The sequence below is a fragment of the Oncorhynchus tshawytscha genome, linkage group LG16, assembly GCF_018296145.1.
Source record: "Oncorhynchus tshawytscha isolate Ot180627B linkage group LG16, Otsh_v2.0, whole genome shotgun sequence".
NCBI lineage: Eukaryota > Metazoa > Chordata > Actinopteri > Salmoniformes > Salmonidae > Oncorhynchus > Oncorhynchus tshawytscha.
The window spans coordinates 54,318,493-54,341,725 of record NC_056444.1 but is presented as its reverse complement, the minus strand read 5'-3'; the positions used below and the strand labels follow the sequence as shown (position 1 = coordinate 54,341,725).

The window sequence follows — 23,233 nt, the reverse complement described above, 5'->3', positions numbered from 1 at the left end:
CAAGACACTACCGTTATCATCTGGCGCATGAGGAGGAGAAATGAAGGCTGATTCCTTGTGTTGGTGGGGGATTGTGTGGTAGTGGGCATTTGTGTGCCTGGGTGTGTGTGCCAGTGTGTCTGGACGTGTTTAACTATACTTGTGGGGACCAGAAGTCCCAATAAGAATAGTAAACAAACAAAACGTTGACTAACTGGGGACATTTTGTTAACATCTCCACAAGGTCAAATGCTTTTTCAAGAGGGTTTAGGGTTAAGGTCAGAATTAGTGTGAAGGTTAGAATTTGTTTTATGTTTAGGGTTAGGAGCTAGGGTTAGTTTTAGGGTAAGGGGAAAGAGCTAGAGTTATGTTAAGGGTTAGGGAAAATAGGATTTTGAATGGGACTTAATTGTGTGTCCCCACAAGGTTAGTTATACAAGACTGTGTGTGTGCATGTGTGCTTGTATGTCTGTGAATGAGCCTGTTTGTTTAGCATATGAGTGTGCGTGTATAGGGTCAATAAACCATCTTTTGGGTCAATACCGAACACGAGTGAGACCCTGCAGGGGAATTAGATCTTATTTATTTCTGACGCCCTCTAACCCTCACCTCTCACTGGTGTTCATCGCATCACATTTCAGAGAGACAGAAAACAGAGAGAGGGAGAGATAAAGGTAGAGAGAAAGAGAGAGAGAGAGAGGGAAAGAGAGTGAGAGAGAGAAAGAAAGAGGGCATCAGTAATCACCTAGAGAGAGAGAAAAGGGGAGAGAGGGAGAGATAAAGGTAGAGAGAGAAAGAGAGAGAGAGAGGGAAAGAGAGTGAGAGAGAGAAAGAAAGAGGGCATCAGTAATCACCCAGAGAGAGAGAGAGGGAGAGAGGGAGAGATAAAGGCAGAGAGAGAGAGAGAGAGAGAGAGAGAGGGAAAGAGAGCAAGAGAGAGCGAGAGAAAGAAAGAGGGCATCAGTAATCACCCAGAGAGAGAGAGGGAGAGAGAGAGAGAGAGAGAGAGAGAGAGAGAGAGAGAGCAGAGAGAGAGAGAAAGAAAGAGGGCATCAGTAATCACCCAGAGAGAGAGAGAGAGAGAGAGAGAGAGAGAGAGAGAGAGAGAGAGAGAGGGGAGAGGGGAGCAGAGCAGAAACCGTACTGATGAGGTCAGCAGCCAGGTACACAGGCTGAATGTGGCCTCACGGAGATGACTAACACCCTATTCACCGAGGGTGATAGAGATCGAGGGGGGTGGGGGTGAGAAAGTAAGAGGGAGTTCAAAATCTATAGTATAACCTATCCTATGACAGTTACTGAGCCAAGCCAATGTGTGGCAGCAGTAATGCCACAGTTTCACATTTGAGCTGCAACCTATCCACAATATGGCTATATGCCCATTTAAATGTTATGATCTACCAAAATACCAAAAGGGGGAGGGGGGGACATTGATTGACGGCCATTCTTCGACGGCCATTCTTCGAGATTTTTTTGGAGTGTCTCTAGCGGTCTCTAAGCCGTCTCTATGGGGAAGCTAGCTGATGAGTGAAGTTAAAGTTAGACAGAGGGACTCTAGTAGGTTGAGAAGACAGGTGAACACCGTGTCACTGGCACCTCCATGCTGGGAGAGAGAAAACTAATTTACACCGGGGAAGCGCACACATGTCGACAGAGTAACGAACGACCTGTTGGCTAACAGGAAGGGGTTGGGGGGTGGAGTAAGTTTGCTAGCTTCTCCTTCGTTTCATGGGCTTTGTGGAGTCTCAGGCTTCTTCCCAGCGCTTTATAAGACGGACAGGGATAAATCAGTCTTTCTACGCCCCTAACACCTTAACGACCTCCTAACTAGCACTGGCCATCACAAAAGCGCAGCCGGAGTAAAACTGTCGGATTTGAATTGTAGTCCGCCCGGCAACTGGGCCTGGAGCAAAACATCAGGGCTTAGGTGTCTGGGAACGCTTTGCTCCACACAGGGTTGTAAGAAAAAAAATTACTATCCAACAGACTAGACTACAGTTTCAAATAACATCCATTCAGTCTGTTGGTGTTGCTTAGGAAGTCTGCGATGTGTCTTCTATGGAAGACCATGGAAGAGAACAGTCAGTATTGCCTCTTGAGGGGATTGTATATTGTGGGGACTTTCTGTCATGTAGGAATATAGCTCCTCTTCAATCCTTTCTTTACACAGAAAGTGGTTGCCACCAGTTTGCTTGAGCCGCAATACAATATCCCACTTTGCAATTGGATACCTGTCAAAGGTACCAGACAGAACCGAAGAGAAGCAAACCAACCGTTCCCTTGGTATTGAAGAATGTGGTTTTAACAGTCAATAAGAGGGAAACAACACGACACATCGATTCCCACATTAACACATCTAATACTTTATACTGAAAGACAACGGATGTTGCTTCCTCGGCTGCACTAGCAAAGACAGACCACTGGGAAGCCAGCAAACAGGCAAGCAGACAGACAGACAGACAGAGTTCTCTTAGGACCAACTGCCTTGGACCAACTGTGGAGTGAGATTGGGGGGGGAGCTGTGAGGTAGATACGGCCAGAGTTAGACACACAGCGTACTGAGACGGTCTCTCTTCATGGCTGGAGGGAGTGAAGTGGTGTCTGTTGGCGCTGGAGAGATAAGACAGGGAGTCCTTTCAAACAGCCAGTCAGGCTGTACTGCAGTTACCCACAGAGAAAGGGACAGAGAGGGATAGGGGAAAGAGAGAGAAAAACAGAGAGAATGGTAGGAGAAACACAGTGAAGGGGAGAGCGGAAGAGGCAGGGATTAAAGGGAAGGTGACAGAGAGAGGGGAGAGGAAGAAAGAAGTACAGCGGGGGTATGAAAGAAGAGCGGGAGAGGCAGGGATAAAAGGGAAGGTGACAGAGAGAGGGGAGAGGAAGAAAGAAGTACAGCGGGGGTATGAATGAAGAGCGGGAGAGGCAGGGATAAAAGGGAAGGTGACAGAGAGAGGGGAGAGGAAGAAAGAAGTACAGCGGGGGAAGGTATGAATGAAGAGCGGGGGTAGAGGCAGGGATAAAAGGGAAGGTGACAGAGAGAGGGGAGAGGAAGAAAGAAGTACAGCGGGGGTATGAATGAAGAGCGGGAGAGGCAGGGATAAAAGGGAAGGTGACAGAGAGAGGGGAGAGGAAGAAAGAAGTACAGCGGGGGTATGAAAGAAGAGCGGGAGAGAAAGAATGAGAGTCTGAGTGTAGTCTATCAGCGGAGCGTGAGGCTCCTGGGATCCCTCTACACACACGAAATCGATCTTCCCCATCGATCTGTGCCCACTTTCTCCCCGTCGCACCACTACCCCCCTAAAAACTCCACGTTCCACACGACTGGGCTCTCCGGAATGAGTTCTGAGGCACAGGCACTCGCTGGGCCCTTTCCTCCCCGCTGCAGCGCACCGCACGGGTTGGGAGGCCGAGTGTTTACCCCTCTCTCTTGTGTCGACTCCAAGTTCAATATTAGGAGAGCTAACGCGGCTCTTCATGTTCTACTGAACGGTAACCCTGGTTAAGTGCCAGCTGCCTTCTGTCCTCCTCCACACCCCTCTTTCAATGGCTTTTTTTCATCTTTTCCCTAAAAAACACAGTTATCTCACGCTTCAGGGCCAATTTCAACAGATTTAAACAGAGAAGAGCTCCCCTTTAAAACCCAAAAAATTCAAACGGTACCCATAGACGATAGACGCTGGACTAAGTGAACTAACCCACAGAAATGTGACCCCGCTCCCAAATGACCCATTTTATATGCATTTTATATAAAGCGGGGATTAATGAGTTGCTTAGGCTGGAATGTCCATAAAGGTCCATGCCGGCTGAGTTATGTACACATTACAGTACAAAAACCCACTAAACTGAGCTAGAGTACTCATGCATTAAGTGGCCATGCATTGACTTGGTATCTGGAGTGGCCAGAGGCACGATCCAGGTCGCTATCTTACATTACAGACTTGAACACCAGCTTGGCTTTAATCTGCCACTACATGAATCATTATAGATCATCCAAGCACCGTGTCCCCTTCAACTGGGAGGGCCACCTTAATATGTCATGGAGAAGAAGAAGAAACATTTAGTGCTTATGACGACTTTATGAACTCCCTATGAAGCTTTTATAAGTTGTGGTTTGATTAAAGTTAGAAAAATGTTAACAAATACAATGAAATACTTATAAAACCCCATTCACTCCCCGTCTCCAGCAGATCTCCCCATCACCCCAGACAACAACATCATACCAGCCAGTGTGACCCTTCCGCACTGAAATGTATTGAAGGGACAAATATAATCTGTCATCCAGTTTCCCCCTGACCCTCTGCTTCTCGTCCTCCCGTGGCAAGACTGTTATTGTCTGCTCTCTCCGTTTTTTGCTCTCTCAAAGCGCTATTTATTCTCCTTCAAGCTCCATTGTTTCAGCGCTACGCCTATTTTTAACGGCTGCTCCCTTAATGTCGACAAAATGTGTTTTGATATTCAAATATTTATTGTGATATTTGTGGCGGAACTGTCAAATGGAACAAGCTCTTTAATACTCAGAAGTACGATGTTTGTCATTTGGGAATTCTACTGCTGTCCAACATTTCTTGTTTTAGGCTTTGAATGCATCTTGAAGGGACTCTAGACAGGAGCATTAAAGTAAGTAGTCACATAGCTTTGAATAGTATGATTTCTCCCCACAACTGAATAAGCTCTCATCCTTGATAGCCTCATATTCCCAATTACTGTGAACTCTACATGTACGCTTTGCCTATGCTAAGGCAAATGCTAAAACTGAATTCTCACGACTAGAGATGCTATCGAGGTTTTGATGTACATCCGGTGTATATGTGGTGTATATACATATATAGATTGCATATGGGTTACTGTTACAGTGCTATTTAGGTTGTTCATTGGATTCATTGCGACATTTCTTGATTTCTTGTTGTGTTTTTGTTTTTTGTTTTTGTGTGTACTTGTTTGACATTGTACTGTATTGTTATGAGCTGGTAACATAAACATTTCGCTGCACCATCTAAAACATCTGCTGAACTGTGTTCGTGACCAATACACTTTGATTTGATTTAAATTACCTCTCTCTCCCTCTCGTTCTCCCTCTCTCTCTCCCTTTCATCTCTCTCTTCCCTCTCTTTCGCTCCCTTCCCTCTCTCTCTCTCTCTCTCTCTCTCTCCCTTCCCCACCCCTCTCTCTCTCTCTCCCTTCCATCTTTCTCACTCTCTCTCCCTTCCCTTTCTCTCTCTCTCTCTCCCTTCCCTTTCTCTCTCTCGCTCTTTCTCTCCCCCCCCCCACTATCTGGCAAGCCCTGTCGTCAAACAGGCCGTGCTATTAGCCAGCCCCAGTCGGCACAGCAATCAGCCAATGGATTAGCATTGTAACGATGGCACATGAGAAAAAACCTTGACAGGAAGCCCATTGTAGTGTATTGTGTTCCTCTGGCTTTCAGCCCTACGAACCCCTCCCGGAGTGGCTCGGGCTGCTATGCTAATGAGTGATGAGTATGAGACATATGCTTCAATGGAGACTGCTGTTATTATACGTTCTCTCGGGACCATGGGATACAGACAGGGCATGCCTCGAGATGTTTGGTCGTCAGGCGCCTGGTACCGTGCCTTCAGAAAGTGTTTCTTAACCCTTGACTTTTTCACATTTTGTGCTGTTACAGCCCCAATTTAAAATGGATTAAATTGAGATTTAAGAGATACCATCAAAGTGGAATTACGTTTTTAGAAAGTGGTACTAATTAATAAAAATCTGAAAAGCTAAATAAGTTCAGGAGTAAACATTTGCTTAACAAGTCACATAATAAGTTGGACCCACTCTTTGTGCCATAACAGTGTTTAACATGATTTTTGAATGACTACCTCATCTCTGTACCCCACACATACAATTATCTGTAAGGTCTTTCAATCGAGCAGTGAATTTTAAACACAGATTTAACCACAAAGACCAGGGAGGTTTTCCAATGCCTCGCAAAGAAGGGCACTTACTAGTAGATGGGTAAAAAAAATGAAAAGCAGACACTGAATATCCTTTTGAGCATGGTGAAGTGATTAATTACACTTTGGATGGCGTATCAATACACCCAGTCACTACAAAGATACAGGCGTCCTTCCTAACTCATTTGCCAGAGAGGAAGGACACCGCTCAGGGATTTCACCATGAGGCCAATAGCGACAACAGTTACAGAGTTTAATGTCTGTGATAGGAGAAAACTGAGGATGGATCAACAACACTGTAGTTACTCCACAATACTAACCTAAATGACAGAGTGAAAAGAAGGAAGCCTGTACAGAATACAAAATACAAATATTCTAAAACGTGCATCCTGTTTGCAATAAGGCACTGAAGTAAACAAATCTATTTACTCTATGTCCTGAATACAAAGCATGATCTATGGGGCAAATCCAACACATCACGGAGTACCACTCTTCATATTTTCAAGCATAGTGGTGGATGCATCAGGTTATGGGTATGCTTGTCATCGGCAAGGCCTAAGGAGTTTTTTAAAATAAAATGAAATGGAATAGAGCTAAGCACAGGCAAAATCCTAGAGGAAACCTGGTTCTGTCTGCTTTCCAACACTGGGAGACAAATTCACCTTTAAGGAGGACAATAACCTAAAACTCAAGGCCAAATATACACTGGAGTTGCTTTCCAAGATGACCGAGTAACAGTTTTGACTTAACCTCTTGAGCTTATGGCTCAATACTGCCCCCGTTGGAGGAAGTGCGTGCCCATAGTAAACTGAAAATATTTTTTTCCAAAATTGCTAATATATGCATATAATAATAATTATTGAATAGAAAACACTCTAAAGTTTCTAAAACCGTTTAAATTATGTCTGTATGTAAAGCAGAACTCTCAGGGCAGCCTTTCTCCCAAACTCTCTCTTGTCAAGAGAAAAGTTGGGTCAACTTTGACGTCATCGCCCCCACCCTTCCCAGGCAGCTACCGATCTGGGAACAGTATGTATTTGTTCAGCGCGATGTCTGCTTTCAATTGGCACGTTCATTGTTTGAATTTCGCGCTCCCTCATCCTTTGGCGGGCGAAAATGCCCGGTTCACTCTCACATACATGCACTCTATTGCGCGCGGCCGATTTGGGGAACGTTCTTTTCCAATAGACACCAGTTGAAGCCGGTTTGTTTGTTCGCGATGATCATTGTTTTACATGATAAAAACATCATTTTGCTCGATTCTGCACTTAGTTTGACCAGTTTAGTCGACATATAATATGTAATTTTGAAGATTTGATGTGCAAGAGTGCGGGACCAGAAGGAGCAGAAGTTATTTTGGGTGCATTTCAGCTGAAGCTGTTAGCATATGCTAATACAAAGACGCACAACTTGAAACCAAACGATGTATTGGGTAAGTATGACTCCTTCTACGTCTTCTGATCGAAGAACATCAAAGGTAAGGGAATATTTATGTGGTTATTTTGGGTTTCTGTGGACTCCAAACGTAGAGGAGACACTGCTAATATCTGAGCGCCGACTCATAGCATAGACTAGTGAACGAATTCTGTAACGTTAAAAATAAATGTAACACAGCGGTTGTATTAAGAAGAAGTGTATCTTTGTAACTATATGTAGAACATGTATATTTAGTCATGTTTATTGCTTGTTATCTGATGTTATCTGTCGGAGCTATCATAATTTCTCCGGACATTTTGAGTAGCATTTTTGAAATGTCGTCATTGTAAACAGAGATTTATGGATATTAATGGCATATTATTGAAAAAAAAAAAAAAAAAATGTACTGTGTAACATGTAATATTACTGTCATCTGATGAAGATTTTCAAAAGGTTAGTGAATTATTTATTTTTTAATCCTACTTTTAAATTTTATATTTTCTGGGACAAAATGGCCGCCGCTTGCCTTTTGTTTCGGTGGTGGTCTAATATAAATGTGTGCTATGTTTTCGCCGTAAAACATTTTAGAAATCTGACTTGCTGGGTAGATGAACAAGGTGTTTATCTTTCATTTGAGCTATTGGACTTGTGTAGGTGTGGAGGTTAAATATTTCTAAGAATATTTTTTCGCATTTTGCGTTATGCTAATGAGCTTGAGCCGTAGTCACGATCCCGGATCTGGGATGGGTAGCATCAAGAGGTTAAATCGGCATGAAAATCTATGGCCAGTCTTCAAATGGTCTCTCTAGCAATGATAAAGAACCCAATTGATAGAACTTATCATTTTTTAAAGAGTAATGTGCAAATATTGTACAATCCAGGTGTGTAAAGCTCTTAGAAACTTACCCATAAAGACTCACCTCTGTAATCGCCGCCAAAGTGATTCTAGCATGTATTGACTCAGGGATGTGAACACTTATGTAAATGAGATATTTCTGTATTTAATTTTCTATTCATTTGCAAACATTTCTAAATGCATGTTTTCTCTTTGTCATTATGGAGTATTGTGTGAAGATGTGTGAACCCATGATGAGTTCAGATTTTTGTGTGGCCCCCACCCCCATCACTATCATGATCTAGGCTCTGTGAGAATAATGAAGTAACGGCTCGCATTTCCCTTGCGGAGGTACAGAACATATACTATGTTGAAATGTACTGTATTGTAGTGTAATGCTAAAAGGACTCATTCTAAATGTATGAAAGAGCACTAAGGATCGCAGTGGGCTGAATAGTAGAGTCATGCTAGCTGAGTCGCTATACATCAGGGTAGAGTAGTAGTCTTCACAACACAGACTGAAACAGACTGAATAGTAGCGTATTGCTAGCTGGACTCTCCATAGATAAGGAACAAGGTACAGTAGTAGTCCACAACACTGACTGAAACAGACTGAATAGTAGCTAGCGTGACGTTAGCTGATCTCACCATACTGTAAATACAATACTTTGTGTTAGCACACAACACCGACAAACTATAATAGCTAGATAGCGTGATGCTAGCTATCTAGACTCACCACAGGGTCCCTTGCGCAGCACCTTGATGCGTCGCTGCGTGTTGCACTGGGCCTTCTCCAGCTCGCACTCGTTGGAGTAGGTGGAGGAGTCTGAGCCGCACACGGGCGCCACAACCGACGGACAAACCATCTTCTTGCATACACACTCCGCCTTAGAGGGGTCAGCCGCTTTACGCTCACACACCGCCCCGAAGCCGCACAGCATACCTCTACAACCTGCCCAGAGAGAGGAGGGAAACACTGTTACATTTGATCATTTTATTAAAAACATTTGACATTTCAGAAAAAACGTGCAAAGCACTGTGTCATTTAGAAGAGAGGAAATGCGCCCAACAGGAGGACCCTTTGAAAACATAAGTGACGTTACAGAAAGTTAAACGGCCTTAGCTAACAGTTCACACTTGAGAAACACTATATTTCCATGGGTTACACAACTTTGTTAATATTCCCCATACACGAGAACATACAATATCCACCATGCACATTTAGCTTCATTGACTCCTGTAATATACACTATATATACAAAAGTATGCGGACACCCCTTCAAATGAATGGATTTGGCTATTTCAGCCAGACCCGTTGCTGACAGGTGTATAAAATAGGGGCAATACAGCAATGCAATCACCATAAACAAACAATGGCAGTAGAATGGCTTATGAAAAGCTCAGTGACTCTCAACGTGGCACCGTCATAGGATGCCACCTTTAGAACAAGTCATTTTGTCAAATTTCTGTTATGCTAGAGCTGCCCCAGTCAACTGTAAGTGCTGTTATTGTGAAGTGGAAACGCCTGTGGTAGGCTACACAAGTGGTAGGCCACACAAGCTCACAGAACGGGGCCGGCAAGTGCTTAAGTGCGTAGCGTGTAAAGAAAAGTATGTCCTCGGTTACAACACCCACCACCGAGTCCAAACCTCTGGAAGCAACGTTAGCACAATAACTGTTCGTCGGGAGATTCATGAAATGGGTTTCCATAGGTTTTTTGGATCCCAGGAGAACACCCCAATGCATAGTGCCAACTGTAAAGTTTGGTGGAGGAGGAATAATGGTCTGGGGCTGTTTTTCATGGTTCAAGCTAGGCCCCTTAGTTCCAAGGGATGGAAATCTTAACACTAAAGCATACAATGACATTCTAGACGATTCTGTGCTTCCAACTTTGTTGCAACAGTTTGGGGAAGGTCTTTTCCTGTTTCAGCATGACAATGGTCCTGTGTACAAAGCGAGGTCCATACAGAAATGGTTTGTTGAGATCGGTGTGGAAGAACTTGACAGGCCTGCACAGAGCCCTGACCTCAACCCCATCGAACACCTTTGGGATTAATTGGAACACCAAATGCGAGCCAGGCCTAATCGCCTGACATCAGTGCCTGACCTCACTTCCACTCCTGTGGCTGAATGAAAGCAAGTCCCCACAGCAATGTTCCAACATTTAGCGGAAAGCCTTCCCAGAAGATTGGAGGCTGTTGTATCAGCAAAGGGGGGACCAACTCCATATTAATGCCCATGATTTTGGAATAAGATGTTTGATGAGCAGGTGTCCACATACCTTTGGTCATGTAGTGTAGATGTCAGCTTGGGACCTTAAACATACATTTATCTGGCCAGTGGCCACACATCCATAGTACTACATTACAGCTGCCTAAAACAGATGGCAACTCTCACAGGTAGTGGATTTGAATAGAAATCAATGAGACTGAGGACCAAGTGTACTCCTAGCTAAGCCTTGGTCTGGAAAGTATGATTGGTCTGGAGCGTCTGATGCCCAATGTCAGCACGGCCTCTCCGGCTGCCCCCCCACCTCCTCTCCAGTCCCCCCTTCCACCGATCGCCCCCAGCTATGTCTTATCGCTGGTTCCCAGGCAAGGGCTAAACGCGAGGGGGCATGTCCACTCGGACTAGCCCGGCAGCTGTCTGGCTTCCTCTCACTCGCTCCTGAACACGCACACACAGGCGCACACACGTACACTGCACACACACACATACATACATACACACCACTGTTATGTGTGTGTGAAAGGAGAGGGTGGCTGCTGTTACAGCATCTGCTTTGGCTGCCAGCTCTCTTTCTCTTAAAGTCTAAGTCTACCATGCTCTCCCTCTCTTTCCGAGCAAAACAGTTCAGTAGAGTTGGTGCATATATTACGACGGCAGTTCGGGCAAGCCAAAGTTCGGAACCGAGGTCTTCACCCCTCTGTAGGTGACTGGTCAGCAGTAGGGATTTTTCAATAGTCTTTGTTGTCATTCGACGAGAGACGACTCGTTTTCATGTACATTCTTTCATTGAAAAATACTGAACCAAACATCTTAGTTAGATTCTCTTCTGGAAAATTACTATAAAATCCTGTGTTAAGACATGAGAATCAATGGATGACTTTGTGAATAGTGTAATTGTGACTATAGAGACTTTTTAATCCCACTATCTGAGGTTATTTTATTTATCTTTATATTTTATTTACTGATCAGAAGGCAAAATTACTTCAGCAAAAATGTCAAAATGAATGACAGATTTATTGAGTTATCTACTTTGAGGAAGTGTATACTGGCTATGGTGTCTCAAAATGGACAAACAGTATTAATGCCGCTTTGTTCTCGTTTTTCAAGCGAAGGTCTTTTAAGGGAGTATGGGAGAACACTCGTTCGGTTTGGCTAGCTGAGTTTAGCTGGGCTGAGTTTAGCTGGGCTGAGTTTAGCTGGGCGCCAGCCAAACTGAAGCATGCTGACGCCTTTACAGTGAGACAGGACAGGTGAGGGCTTCAGTTCCCAGTGGGAGACCACCTGAAGAGCTGGAGCCTGACAGATACCTGAGCTAGTCTCTTTTCTTTGGTTGAAGGGGGGAGGGCGAGATAGAGGGTGGGTGTGTTGATTTGTGCATTTTACATTTACATTACTTTGTGTCGCATTTGTTGAAAACGAAATCTGAAAATACTCTGGATACATTCAGTAACATGATAAGAATATTCCTGGAAATGTGGGGTAGGTGCAACATAAGACAAACAAATGAAAAGGCTTTGAGTGTGAGGACTAACGGGAAGCAAGTTCAGGGAGTGAGTGTTTTAATAAATAAAACAACGAACGCAAACCACAAACACCGCACCGACATGAAAACAGAGTCAATAACACCTGAGGAAAGAACCAAGTGGATTGACAGATATAGGGAAGATAATCAAGGAGGTGATGGAGTCCAGGTGAGTGTCATGAGGCGCAGCTGCGCGAGACGATGGTGACAGGTGTGCGGGATAATCAGCAGCCTGATGACCTAGAGGCCGGAGAGGGAGTATACGTGACAACTAAAGAAGAGTCTTCAACTATAAGGTACTTTTTTTTTGCTCTCCTAGCAGTGCTGTTGAGGAACTAGACCAAGCACCCTTGTTGTTTCGTGTGGAACACAACCCCGCATCCCCACCATCACACAATTACGGTTGTTGTTTACACAATCCAAAATCAGTCCATTATAAATCAAAAGCTGGGTCAGGTGGGCATGATTTGAAAGCTTGTTCTATTACCAACATGAGTATACAATACAATCTAACAGTGTTAGGCTTTCAGAAGGCAATTCAGAGAAACAGATTGTTATTTTGGAAAGTTGTGTGCATTCAGGCAGTGTGCCAAGTTGAATTTTCTTCACAATAGACAAACATAGACTCATTCTGTCCAGAACAACCCACGGTATGACACCATGTCATCTTGTAACTGTTCATAGTGATCGTAAACGTTGACAAGTAAACGGGAATGTGAAGTGCAGATTGGGGCTCCAGAGTGGCGCAGTGGTCTAAGACACTATCTCAGTGCAAGAGGTGTCACTGCAGTACCTGGTTCGAACCCAGGCTGCATCCCATCCGGCTGTAATTGGGAGTCCCATAGGGCTGCGCACAGTCCTTCTAATTTACATGTTTTCCCTCAAGTTGCCTAATTAGCGGAAGGGATGGGGGCAACGTCTTGTCGCACGAGGTGCTCAAGTTCAGAACATCTGTCAGTCAAAACCCATACAGAGCTGTGTAGCGGAGACCCTGAGCTCTGACATCATGTAAAGCTTTTACTGTACAGCCACTGCATTCAAATGTAGGCGCTTACCAGTGCCCAAATCTGCCATTTTCAACCCGTGTACGAGTGTAAAGGGTTAAGAAAAAGGACCATGGCTGTGGACGGACGAATGACACCTCACACACCAAAAGAGACGTTTCTCTCACCAGTCACATGCTAGCAACTCCAGTTCTTCATTACCCATCTACGCTAAGAGCTGTAAATGGCCTCATACGCTAGGGAAGTGTAGAGCATTTATCTGAACAGAATGTAAGCCAATTTGCTTTCAGTGCTGAATAAATAGACTAGCGGTTAGCGTGACCTTTTCCTGCACCTTTGTCCTTGTACAAACAGTACACGTTTTCTGTATCTTCTGTTCGTTGAGAAAAAAAATGGGACAAGGTAAACGTTTAAACATGAACCCGGCTGTAAACTGACCCACAAGGACAGGGGATTATAATATATAGACGGTACAATAACAGGCTGGCCATGCACATTGCAGTACTGGCCACTTGTGTGGAATCTGTATTCAGTGGGTTTTCTATCGGGTGGAGGGAAGAGTGTGAGTGTGTGCTTGTGTTTGCATGTGCTTGTGTAAGGTAATCTTTCTACCCCAAGAGCTAAAAGCTTCATTTACATGCAGGTGGGTCTCTTTCTACCCTCTGGAGGAAATCCCATTTGAGAGAAGGAGCATGTCCAGTTTGTGGCTGACATGGAAGGTAATGCCTTGTCCAGGCAATGCTCACAGTGTATTTAGAGAGGTCATCCATAATACATGATTTCATGCTCTCGATGGTGAGAAAGGGAGGTGTGGACTGATGGGGATGCGGGTAAGCTAGGGATAGCAGCTCTCACAGAAATGACAAAATAGACACTATTATTATCAGGGGTGTCAAACTCATTCCAATGAGGGCCGAGTCTGCTTGTTTTTCCTTTTTTCCTTTCAATTAAGACTTATACAACCAGGTGAGGGGAGATCCTTACTAATTTGTGACTTTAATTCATTAATCAAGTACAAGGGCGGAGCGAAAACCCACCGACACTCGGCCCTCCGTGGAATGAGTTTGACACAGATGTTAGACAATGCTAGAAAGTATTGTATAGTTAGAATTGTATTTGATTTATTTCACCTTTATTTAACCAGGTAGGCTAGTTGAGAACAAGTTCTCATTTGCAACTGCGACCTGGCCAAGATAAAGCATAGCAAACTTTACACGGGTGCCAAGAATAGAGATGGACTTTTCCTGTGAGATTAAAAAACAAAAATGGCTCATTATTAAATAACTATTCTGGTTTGGCCTATGCTATCTATATTGGATTGAAGCAGCAGAGCGTAAGAGGTATATTGGAGTGCAGACCTGAGTTAAAATACTATTTTAGTTTGCCTTATGAAACCAGAATGTCTAAAAAAAATGCAAGTCAGGGAGTGCATGAGTTAACTATCTCCAGGTGTTGTGTGGCTGTTTCCCTGTGTCACTGTGCCAAAAGGCCATCGGAACACGGGGAAACGTTGCCATGGAGACTGTCATCCACTTAATGGGCGCGAGGCAGTCGTCACATCTGGTTTCAAAATGGAAACTCCAGACCCATTCACAGGTGACTATTTACACACTCCAGAGTGGCGACTGCACAAATCTTGATAAGTTAAGAAAAGCTGTTTTTCCTTCCATCATTCTGTCGGTGAATGCGTGAGCCCCCGGTGCACTTGCTCCTCGATTCCCTTTTGGGTTAGAATAATCTCATTTTGAACATCTAATTTTGTTGAGAAACAGTAAGATTACGCACTATATTTGCTCCAGCCCTAGATGTTCTGTCTCTGGCTGAATGCGATGCACTCAGAGGTAGGCAATTGATTCATAGTATGGCAAACTTGAGCGTCGGCCTGCCGCTCCATCGATAACGCCATTTACAGCAACGCGCCAGAAGGACCGGGAGAGATGCACTATGTCACTTCGAATAAATACTGTCTAGTTGCGCTCGCTGTCTGTAAAATACATCTGCTTAAAACTTCCATTGATCTTCTACTTACAGGCTCCCAGGAGACTGATGGAGTCAATTATTGATTGCGCAGCAATCATAGAAAGAACAGCGAGTAGGTAAACATCTGCTCACAAAGAAAAAAACACTGTCACTGTTCAATGTGGGAAATCGCTTTTTTAACACAGCAGTGGGGGGGGGGGTAGAAGAAGAGACAGATTTTCATACTTTACAAACAACTTTATTTGTTGTGCTACTTTCTACGATGTCATCCCAACGAACTAAATTAAGGTATAAAGCGAGTGTGAGGTATTTCTCCTTCATTCCCCTTCTGGTCTAAGATAGTGTGTGTGTGTGTATGTGGAATGTGTGTGTAGGCTTGTATTTTCTCATTTCCACGTATAAAAGGGCAATCAATTCCCCTCCTGCTCATTGAGCTTCCTGGGCTGAGCCGGGGTTGCTGACCCGGCTTACACCCGCATCAATTTATTATTTACCACGCGCACACACACGCACATGCACACACACCGGCTCAGCTAAACAACAAACATTCCCACACTGTTTTCCAGACACACAGAAAAAGAGAAGGATGGGAGATGTAGTGAGAGGAAGAGGATGGCGAGAGAGGTGGTAATGAGGAAGAGGGAATGAGACAGAATGTACAAGGGCAGATGAGCAGAGTTGAGAGAGATAAATAGAGAGAGCCAGATAAGATGGAGAGGGTTAGAGAGAGAGAGGTTGGAAAGAGGGAATGAAGGAAAGGAAAGAGGCGGAGAGAGAGAGCTTAAAAGAGAGGGAAGGAGAGTGAGAGGTTCGAGAGAGGGAAGGAGCGATAGAGATGTTAGAGAGGGCAGGAGAGAGGTTAGGGAGAGGAAAGGAGAGGGAGGGGAGGGAGAAAAGATAGAGAGCAAAGAGGAAATAAAATAGTACTAAATAGGAGAAAAAATGTAAAACATACATTACCCCTGCATTGTTTTCTCTCAGTGTTTCCAACAGTCTATTCCTTGGGTTCCCAAACTTATTTGGCCCACGACCCCATTTTGATATCTTGACATTCTCGTGACCCCAACCATATGAACAAAAATTATAGAATTAACAGCCAATGTTTACTTTTTAAATTGTGACTATGCCAGTCAATTGCAAAACATTCTAACAGTATTTGATTGTATTCTCAACTCACCATCTTATACTATTAATGTGGGGCTATGACAGTCAATTTCAAATTAGTCTGACATAATTTACTTTATCTCACTAACACTAATGAGATGGGTGTGCTTGATGCATGTCGCGTTGGAGCTTCTCAAAGTCAGGGGGTGTGGTCGACAGAGCGCACCTCATCTCTCCTATCACATCCAACCTGGATCGATGTTTGTTTTTAATACAGACGAGCGCACTGAATCAGCGTACCATCAGTTTTAATGCTCGGACGCTAATCCCTTTGAGTCAGGAACCAAAACTCCTCCATAGTAACCCGTAAATGTGTTGTCTGCAGCATTCGGTCACATGACAGCTCGATAAAGCTTTTCGATTTCACTTACCGGCATGTCAACTGAGCCAGGATCACAGTCAAACGGATCATTTCGCTGATTCGGTCACTCATCTGTAGATTTGTTTTTGTATTTCCCCTGCATGCTTGCATTCAGTTTGTTCAGTTTCCCAAATATGTATGTTACAAAGACAAGGACACACCTTTCCTTTTCATTACGCAGAAAGTCAACGGTCTGTTTTTTTACATCCATTGCGAATGACAATAGTTCCCCTCTCAAGTCGAAAAATATTTCCAACACTCCACTTCCATAACCACCAAGCCTCGATGTGAAATAGAACACTGTCATGCTCTGATTCCATATCTCCACATAGATTTGCGAACAAGCTTGAGCGAAGTAGTTTACAATCAAAGTTACCTTCTGCGTATCTCTGAGTTCTGCGCTCAACTCTTTTGCTGCCAGTTGCTCTCGGTGTATCCAGAAGGAGACACATTCACAACTAGAGTGCAGAGGCCTGCCCGCCATCCTGTGATAGATGGAGCGGAGCCCCATCTGTGCAAAAGCCCACCATTTGATCCCATGAAATATGTTTTTTTCGTCAATATAGACACGCAGCACACTGAACATCCCCGGGAATTGTGAGACAGAAAAGGCCTGTCTTTGTGAATAGCATCCCCCGACATGTAGAAAACAAAAGTCAATGCATGGGCATCTCGGCCCTCACAGCTAACGTCCATTTGGAGAGCATAAGCTGGGGAGTTTGAGTCGTTCAGTCAGTTTCCTCGAGTGCTAGCATCAATTCTTAGTTTCACAGTGTTATCTGACAAAGGCATTGATGTGAGTTTCTGTGCCTCTGCCTCCCCCACACTGTTTTCACCATATCAATTGCGGCAGGTAATATCAAAGTCTCTGCAATAGTGTGGTTTCGCCTAGTGGTTAGAGTGTTGGGCCAGTAACATAAAGGTTGCTGGATCTAATCCCTGTGCTGACAAGGTACACATCTGTCGTTCTGCTCCTGAGCAAGGCAGTTAACCCACTGTTTCTCCGGGCGCCGAAGACGTAGATGTCGATTAAGGCAGCCCTCCTGTAACGGTTCTCCTCGTCATCTGAGGAAGAGTAGTCAAGATCGGACCAATGCACAGCGTGGTATGTGTCCATGTTAATATTTAATAAATCACCTGAACACTGAATAACAAAACAACAAAGAGAGTGCACGAAACAGTCCTGTAAGGTGCAACACAAAACAACTACCCACAACTCAATTGGGAAAAACAGGCTGCCTAAGTATGGTTCTCAATCAGAGACAATGATTGACATCTGCCTCTGATTGGGAACCACACCAGGCCAAACACATAGAAATACAAACATAGAACAAAACATAGAATGTCCACCCCAACTCACGCCCTGACCAACCTAAAATAGAGACATAAACAAAGGAACTAAGGTCAGGACGTGACACCTCCGCATTTCTCTGATTCAGAGGGGTTGGGTTAAATGCGGAAGACACATTTCAGTTGATGTCTTTCAGTTGTACAACTGACTAGGTATCCCCCTTTCATAGAGTAGCGGGTTTAGCCATTCATCGCAGGAATGATTCAAGTGCAACGGTCAAGTGCAGCCCTTTCCCACAAGGGTGTTCTCTGGTTGAATTTGAACTTTTAGATTGGAAAAAATTTTCCTTTAGATTTTTAAGGTTCACCATATTACAATAATTATGAGAGACAAAGACAATATTGTAATAAAAAAAAAATATTGTAATAAAATGTTAAAAAAAAATATATATATATATATATATGACGTATGACGTTAGTTGACCGTATTTTATGTTTTTGAATAATACAGGAACAAAATATGCTTCATAAGTAGTGCATGATCCTAGGGTGGAAACAAATACATTCTAAGTGGTTTTAATGGGTATTTTTTCAAAGAAATGTATACTGTTCAATTCAACTTCAACCTAAAATAATTTCCCGCATTTCCATACATTCCTGCATTTCCTGCACTCATTTCAACACTGCCACGTAAAGCTATACGATATGGGGCAAAAGAAACGAGGCCTTATTTTTAACCAAATGTTGCAATTGCGATTTGACTTGCAATTTAGATCAAAACACTTGTTGGAATCATGGAAATAGAATGATTTTCTAATTTTATAGTTAGAATATAAATAATAGTGGGCATTTTGAATACAGTGTTGTTTGATATGATAACAAATGAAAATGCCAGGGTTGAGTTATTGTGACAGGGAAGGAAACAAAGTGATGGTCAGTGTTTCCTAGGGGACCCTATAAGCTTTGGCTTCATTACAATTTTCTTCATGTAGCCAACATATTTATGCTGTTACGGTTCTGTAGGTGTGAAGGAGAGTCGGACCAAAATGCAGCGTGTAGATTGCGATCCATGTTTAATGAACGAACGTAAAACACGAATCAATAACAAACACTACAAAACAAAGAACTTAACGAAAACCGAAACAGCCTATACTTGTGTAAACTAACACTGAGACAGGAACAACGACACATAGGACAATCATCCACGACAAACTCAAAGAATATGGATGCCTAAATATGGTTCCCAATCAGAGACAACGATAAACACCTGCCTCTGATTGAGAACCACTCCAGACAGCCATAGACTTTGCTAGATAACCCCACTAGCTACAATCCCAATACATACACACCAAAACCCCAAGACAAAACACACCACAATACAAAAACCCCATGCCACACCCTGGCCTGACCCAATACATGAAGAAAAACACAAAATACTTTAGACCAGGGCGTGACAGACCCCCCTAAGGTGCGGACTCCCGAACGCACCTCAAAACAATAGGGAGGGTCCGGGTGGGCGTCTGTCCATGGTGGCGGCTCCGGCGCGGGAAGTGGAACCCACTCAGTCAATGTCTTAGTCCCCTCTCCTCGCGTCCCTGGATAGTCCACCCTCGCCGCCGACCATGGCCTAGTAGTCCTCACCCAGAAACCCACTGGACTGAGGAGCAGATCGGGACTGAAGGACAGCTCGGGAGTGAGAGGAAGCTCGGGAGTGAGAGAAAGCTCGGGAGTGAGAGAAAGCTCGGGAGTGAGAGGAAGCTCGGGAGTGAGAGGAAGCTCGGGAGTGAGAGGAAGCTCGGGAGTGAGAGGAAGCTCAGGCAGGTAGATAGATCTACCAGATCCTGGCTGGCTGGTGGTTTCAGCAGATCCTGGCTGACTGGCAGATCCTGGCCGACTGGCGGATCCTGGCCGACTGGCGGATCCTGGCCGACTGGCGGATCTGGAAGAGTCCGGTTGACTGGCAGATCTGGAAGAGTCTGGCTGACTGGCAGATCTGGAAGAGTCTGGCTGACTGGCAGATCTGGAAGAGTCTGGCTGACTGGCAGATCTGGAAGAGTCTGGCTGACTGGCAGATCTGGAAGAGTCTGGCTGACTGGCAGATCTGGAAGAGTCTGGCTGACTGGCAGATCTGGAAGAGTCTGGCTGACTGGCGGATCTGGAAGACTGAAAGATCTGGCTGCTCCATGCTGACTGGCGGCTCCATGTACTGACAGCTCTGGCGGCTTCTTGCAGACTGGCAGCTCTGGCGGCTGACAGACTGGCAGCTCCTTGCAGACTGGCAGCTCTGGCTCCGTGCAGACTGGCAGCTCCGTGCAGACTGGCAGCTCCGTGCAGACTGGCAGCTCCGTGCAGACTGGCAGCTCCGTGCAGACTGGCAGCTCCGTGCAGACTGGCAGCTCCATGCAGACTGACAGCTCTGGCTGCTCTATGCAGACTGACAGCTCTGGCTGCTCCATGCCGGCTGGCAGCTCTGGCTTCTCCATGCAGGCTGGCAGCTCTGGCTGCGCTGAACAGGCGGGAGACTCCAGCAGCGCTGTAGAGGAGAAAGGCTCCGGCAGCGCTGAACAGACGGGAGACTGAGGCGAGGACATGCACAGGAAGCCTGGTGCGGGGAGCTGCTACCGGAGGGCTGGAGTGTGGAGGTGGCACAGGATGGGCTAGACCGTGAAGGCGTACTGGAGATCTTGAGAGCAGTGCTGGCACAGGACGTGCAAGGCTAGGGATGTGCACAGGAGGCCTGGTGCGTGAGGCTGGCACCAACTTCACCAGCCGACTAACACGCACCTCAGGACGAGTATGGAGCGCTAACCCAGGTGCCATCAAATCCCCGACACATTCCGTCGGGCGAATTCCATGCAAAAAGCACCAACACAGCAACTCCCTCATTTCTCTCTCCTCCAATTTCCCCATTAACTCCTTCACAGTCTCTGTTTCGCTCACCTCCAACACCGGCTCTGGTTCTGGTCTCCTCCTTGGCTCCTCACGATAAACAGGGAGAGTTGGCTCAGGTCTGACTCCTGACTCTGCCACACTCTCCCTGAGCCCCCCCCCCCAAGAAATTTTTGGGGCTGACTCTCAGGCTTCCTTCCGAGTCGCCGTGCTGCCTCCTCATACCGGCGCCTCTCCGCTTTTTTCAGTCGCCGCCTCCAGTTCTTCTTTGGGGCAGCGATTTTCTCCAGCTGAGCATTTGATGCACCTGTGAGTAGAGTCCATTGACAGTGTGTTGGCAGTAGCCACTTGTTAGTGGTGGCTGGATGGCCAGGGTCCTTCCACATTTAGGATTTCCTCCCATGTCCAGAAATCCTTATAGCGCATCTCCTCTTTGGGCTGCTCCTGCCTGTTGACACGCTGCGTGGTCCGTTGGTGGTGGGTGATTCTGTTACGGTTCTCTAGGTGTGAAGGAGAGTCGGACCAAAATGCAGCGTGTAGATTGCGATCCATGTTTAATGAACGAACGTAAAACACGAATCAATAACAAACACTACAAAACAAAGACCTTAACGAAAACCGAAACAGCCTATACTTGTGTAAACTAACACTGCGACAGGAACAACGACACATAGGACAATCACCCACGACAAACTCAAAGAATATGGCTGCCTAAATATGGTTCCCAATCAGAGACAACGATAAACACCTGCCTCTGATTGAGAACCACTCCAGACAGCCATAGACTTTGCTAGATAACCCCACTAGCTACAATCCCAATACATACACACCAAAACCCCAAGACAAAACACACCACAATACAAAAACCCCATGCCACACCCTGGCCTGACCCAATACATGAAGAAAAACACAAAATACTTAGACCAGGGCGTGACATATGCTTTGCCTATTCTTTTTAGATTTAGAAGATACTGTTGCACAAACAACATGCTTATTTAGGCCAACACCAGCACTGTTATCAGGCTGTATTAGCTAGCTACATTTGCTCTGACTCAATACATTTATTAGCTAGCTAGCCAGCGAACTAGCGGTTAGCATAATAGCTAACACAATTTAGCTAAAACTTTCTAAGAAAAGACAGACTAGCTGTTTGCAGATGAAAGAAACACAAAACAATAGTGTAATTGTGGATTTATATTAAGAAGCAAAGTGGAAACCACATTGTTGCATGTGCTGCATTGACCATGCAGGCTGAACACAAGTGTCTTGTGGTCAAGCAACAACAAACGACTCCTTGAGTGACGGGTCTGTGTGGAAAGCAGCATGGAGAGAAAGAGAGAGAGCAGAGTGGGATGACTCAAGTAGTGGTGTAAACTATAAAAACACACTTAACAAACCAAACATTCAAATACCGATATAGAAGGTAAAGTAAAAACCCAAACCAGTAAGTTCATCAATAGCCGGTATATAATAAAATACAGTACACTGCACAGCCCTAGTCATAACATAGGCCATAAGCAGTCATAACTGATATGACCGGATAAGACCAGTGATCCTGTATGCTCTCGTTGGCTGGTCCTGGCTACATATTCTTCACCAAACCCACTGGCTCCAGGTCATCTATAAGTCTTTGCTAGGTATAGCTCCGCCTTATCTCAGCTCACTGGTCACCATAGCAACACCCACCCATAGCATGCACTCCAGCAGGTATATTTCACTGGTCATCCCCAAAGCAAACACGTCTTTACCCACCTTTCCTTCCAGTTCTCTGCTGCCAATGACTGGAACGAATTGCAAAAATCACTGAAGTTGGAGACTTATATCTCCCTCACTAACTTTAAGCGTCAGCTGTCAGAGCAGCTTACCGATCGCTGCAGCTGTACACAGCCCATCTGTAAATAGCCCATCCATCCAACCAACTACCTACCTCATCCCCATATTTGTTTTTGTTTTTCTGCTCTTTTGCACACCAGTATTTTTTTCTGCTTGCACATCCTCATCTGCACATATCACTCCAGTGTAAATTGCTAAATTGTAATTACTTCGCTACTATTGGCCTATTTATTGCCTTACCTCCTTACTTCATTTGCACACACTGTATACAGATTTTTCTATTGTGTTATTGACTGTACATTTGTTTATCCCATGTGTAACTCTGTGTTGTTGTTTGTGTTGCACTGCTTTGCTTTATCTTGGCCAGGTCGCAGTTGTAAATGAGAACTTGTTCTCAACTAACCTACCCGGTTAAATAAAGGTGAAATAAAAAATACAACATGGCTGTGACACAGATTATGTCAGATTTACTAGGTGTACTTCACTTGAAAATAACTTTATTATTTTACAGTGTAATATCAGAGGAATTGAACACCATCGGTGATAACGCTTGATTAAAATAAGGCAGTTGGGATACTCTGCATCGCTGTGTGCCAGTGAGCGAGAGAAAGAGCAGCGAGTGAGAGAGAGGCAGTGAGAGGGAGAGAGTGAGATATATAGTTAGAGAGTGGGTGAGGATGAGAGAACGTGTGAGTGAGAGGTGAGGACGAGAGAAAGAAAGGAAGGAAGAGAGGAAGTTGGCTGGACATTTTCCTCATTAACACCTCAGAGATAGCGACAGAGAGAGAGAGAGAGAGAGAGCAGGGGCCCCGGGCC

The 23,233-nt window shown here is 44.8% G+C and overlaps 1 protein-coding gene across 1 annotated transcript in view; it reads right to left on the bottom strand.

Annotated features, from left to right (window-relative positions):
* Positions 1 to 23,233, bottom strand: part of LOC112233024 (agrin) — a 283,865-nt gene that overhangs the window by 94,597 nt on the left and 166,035 nt on the right. The window contains 1 exon segment of the mRNA XM_042299364.1: positions 8,882 to 9,097. Within this exon segment, the coding sequence (XP_042155298.1) occupies positions 8,882 to 9,097 (216 nt within the window).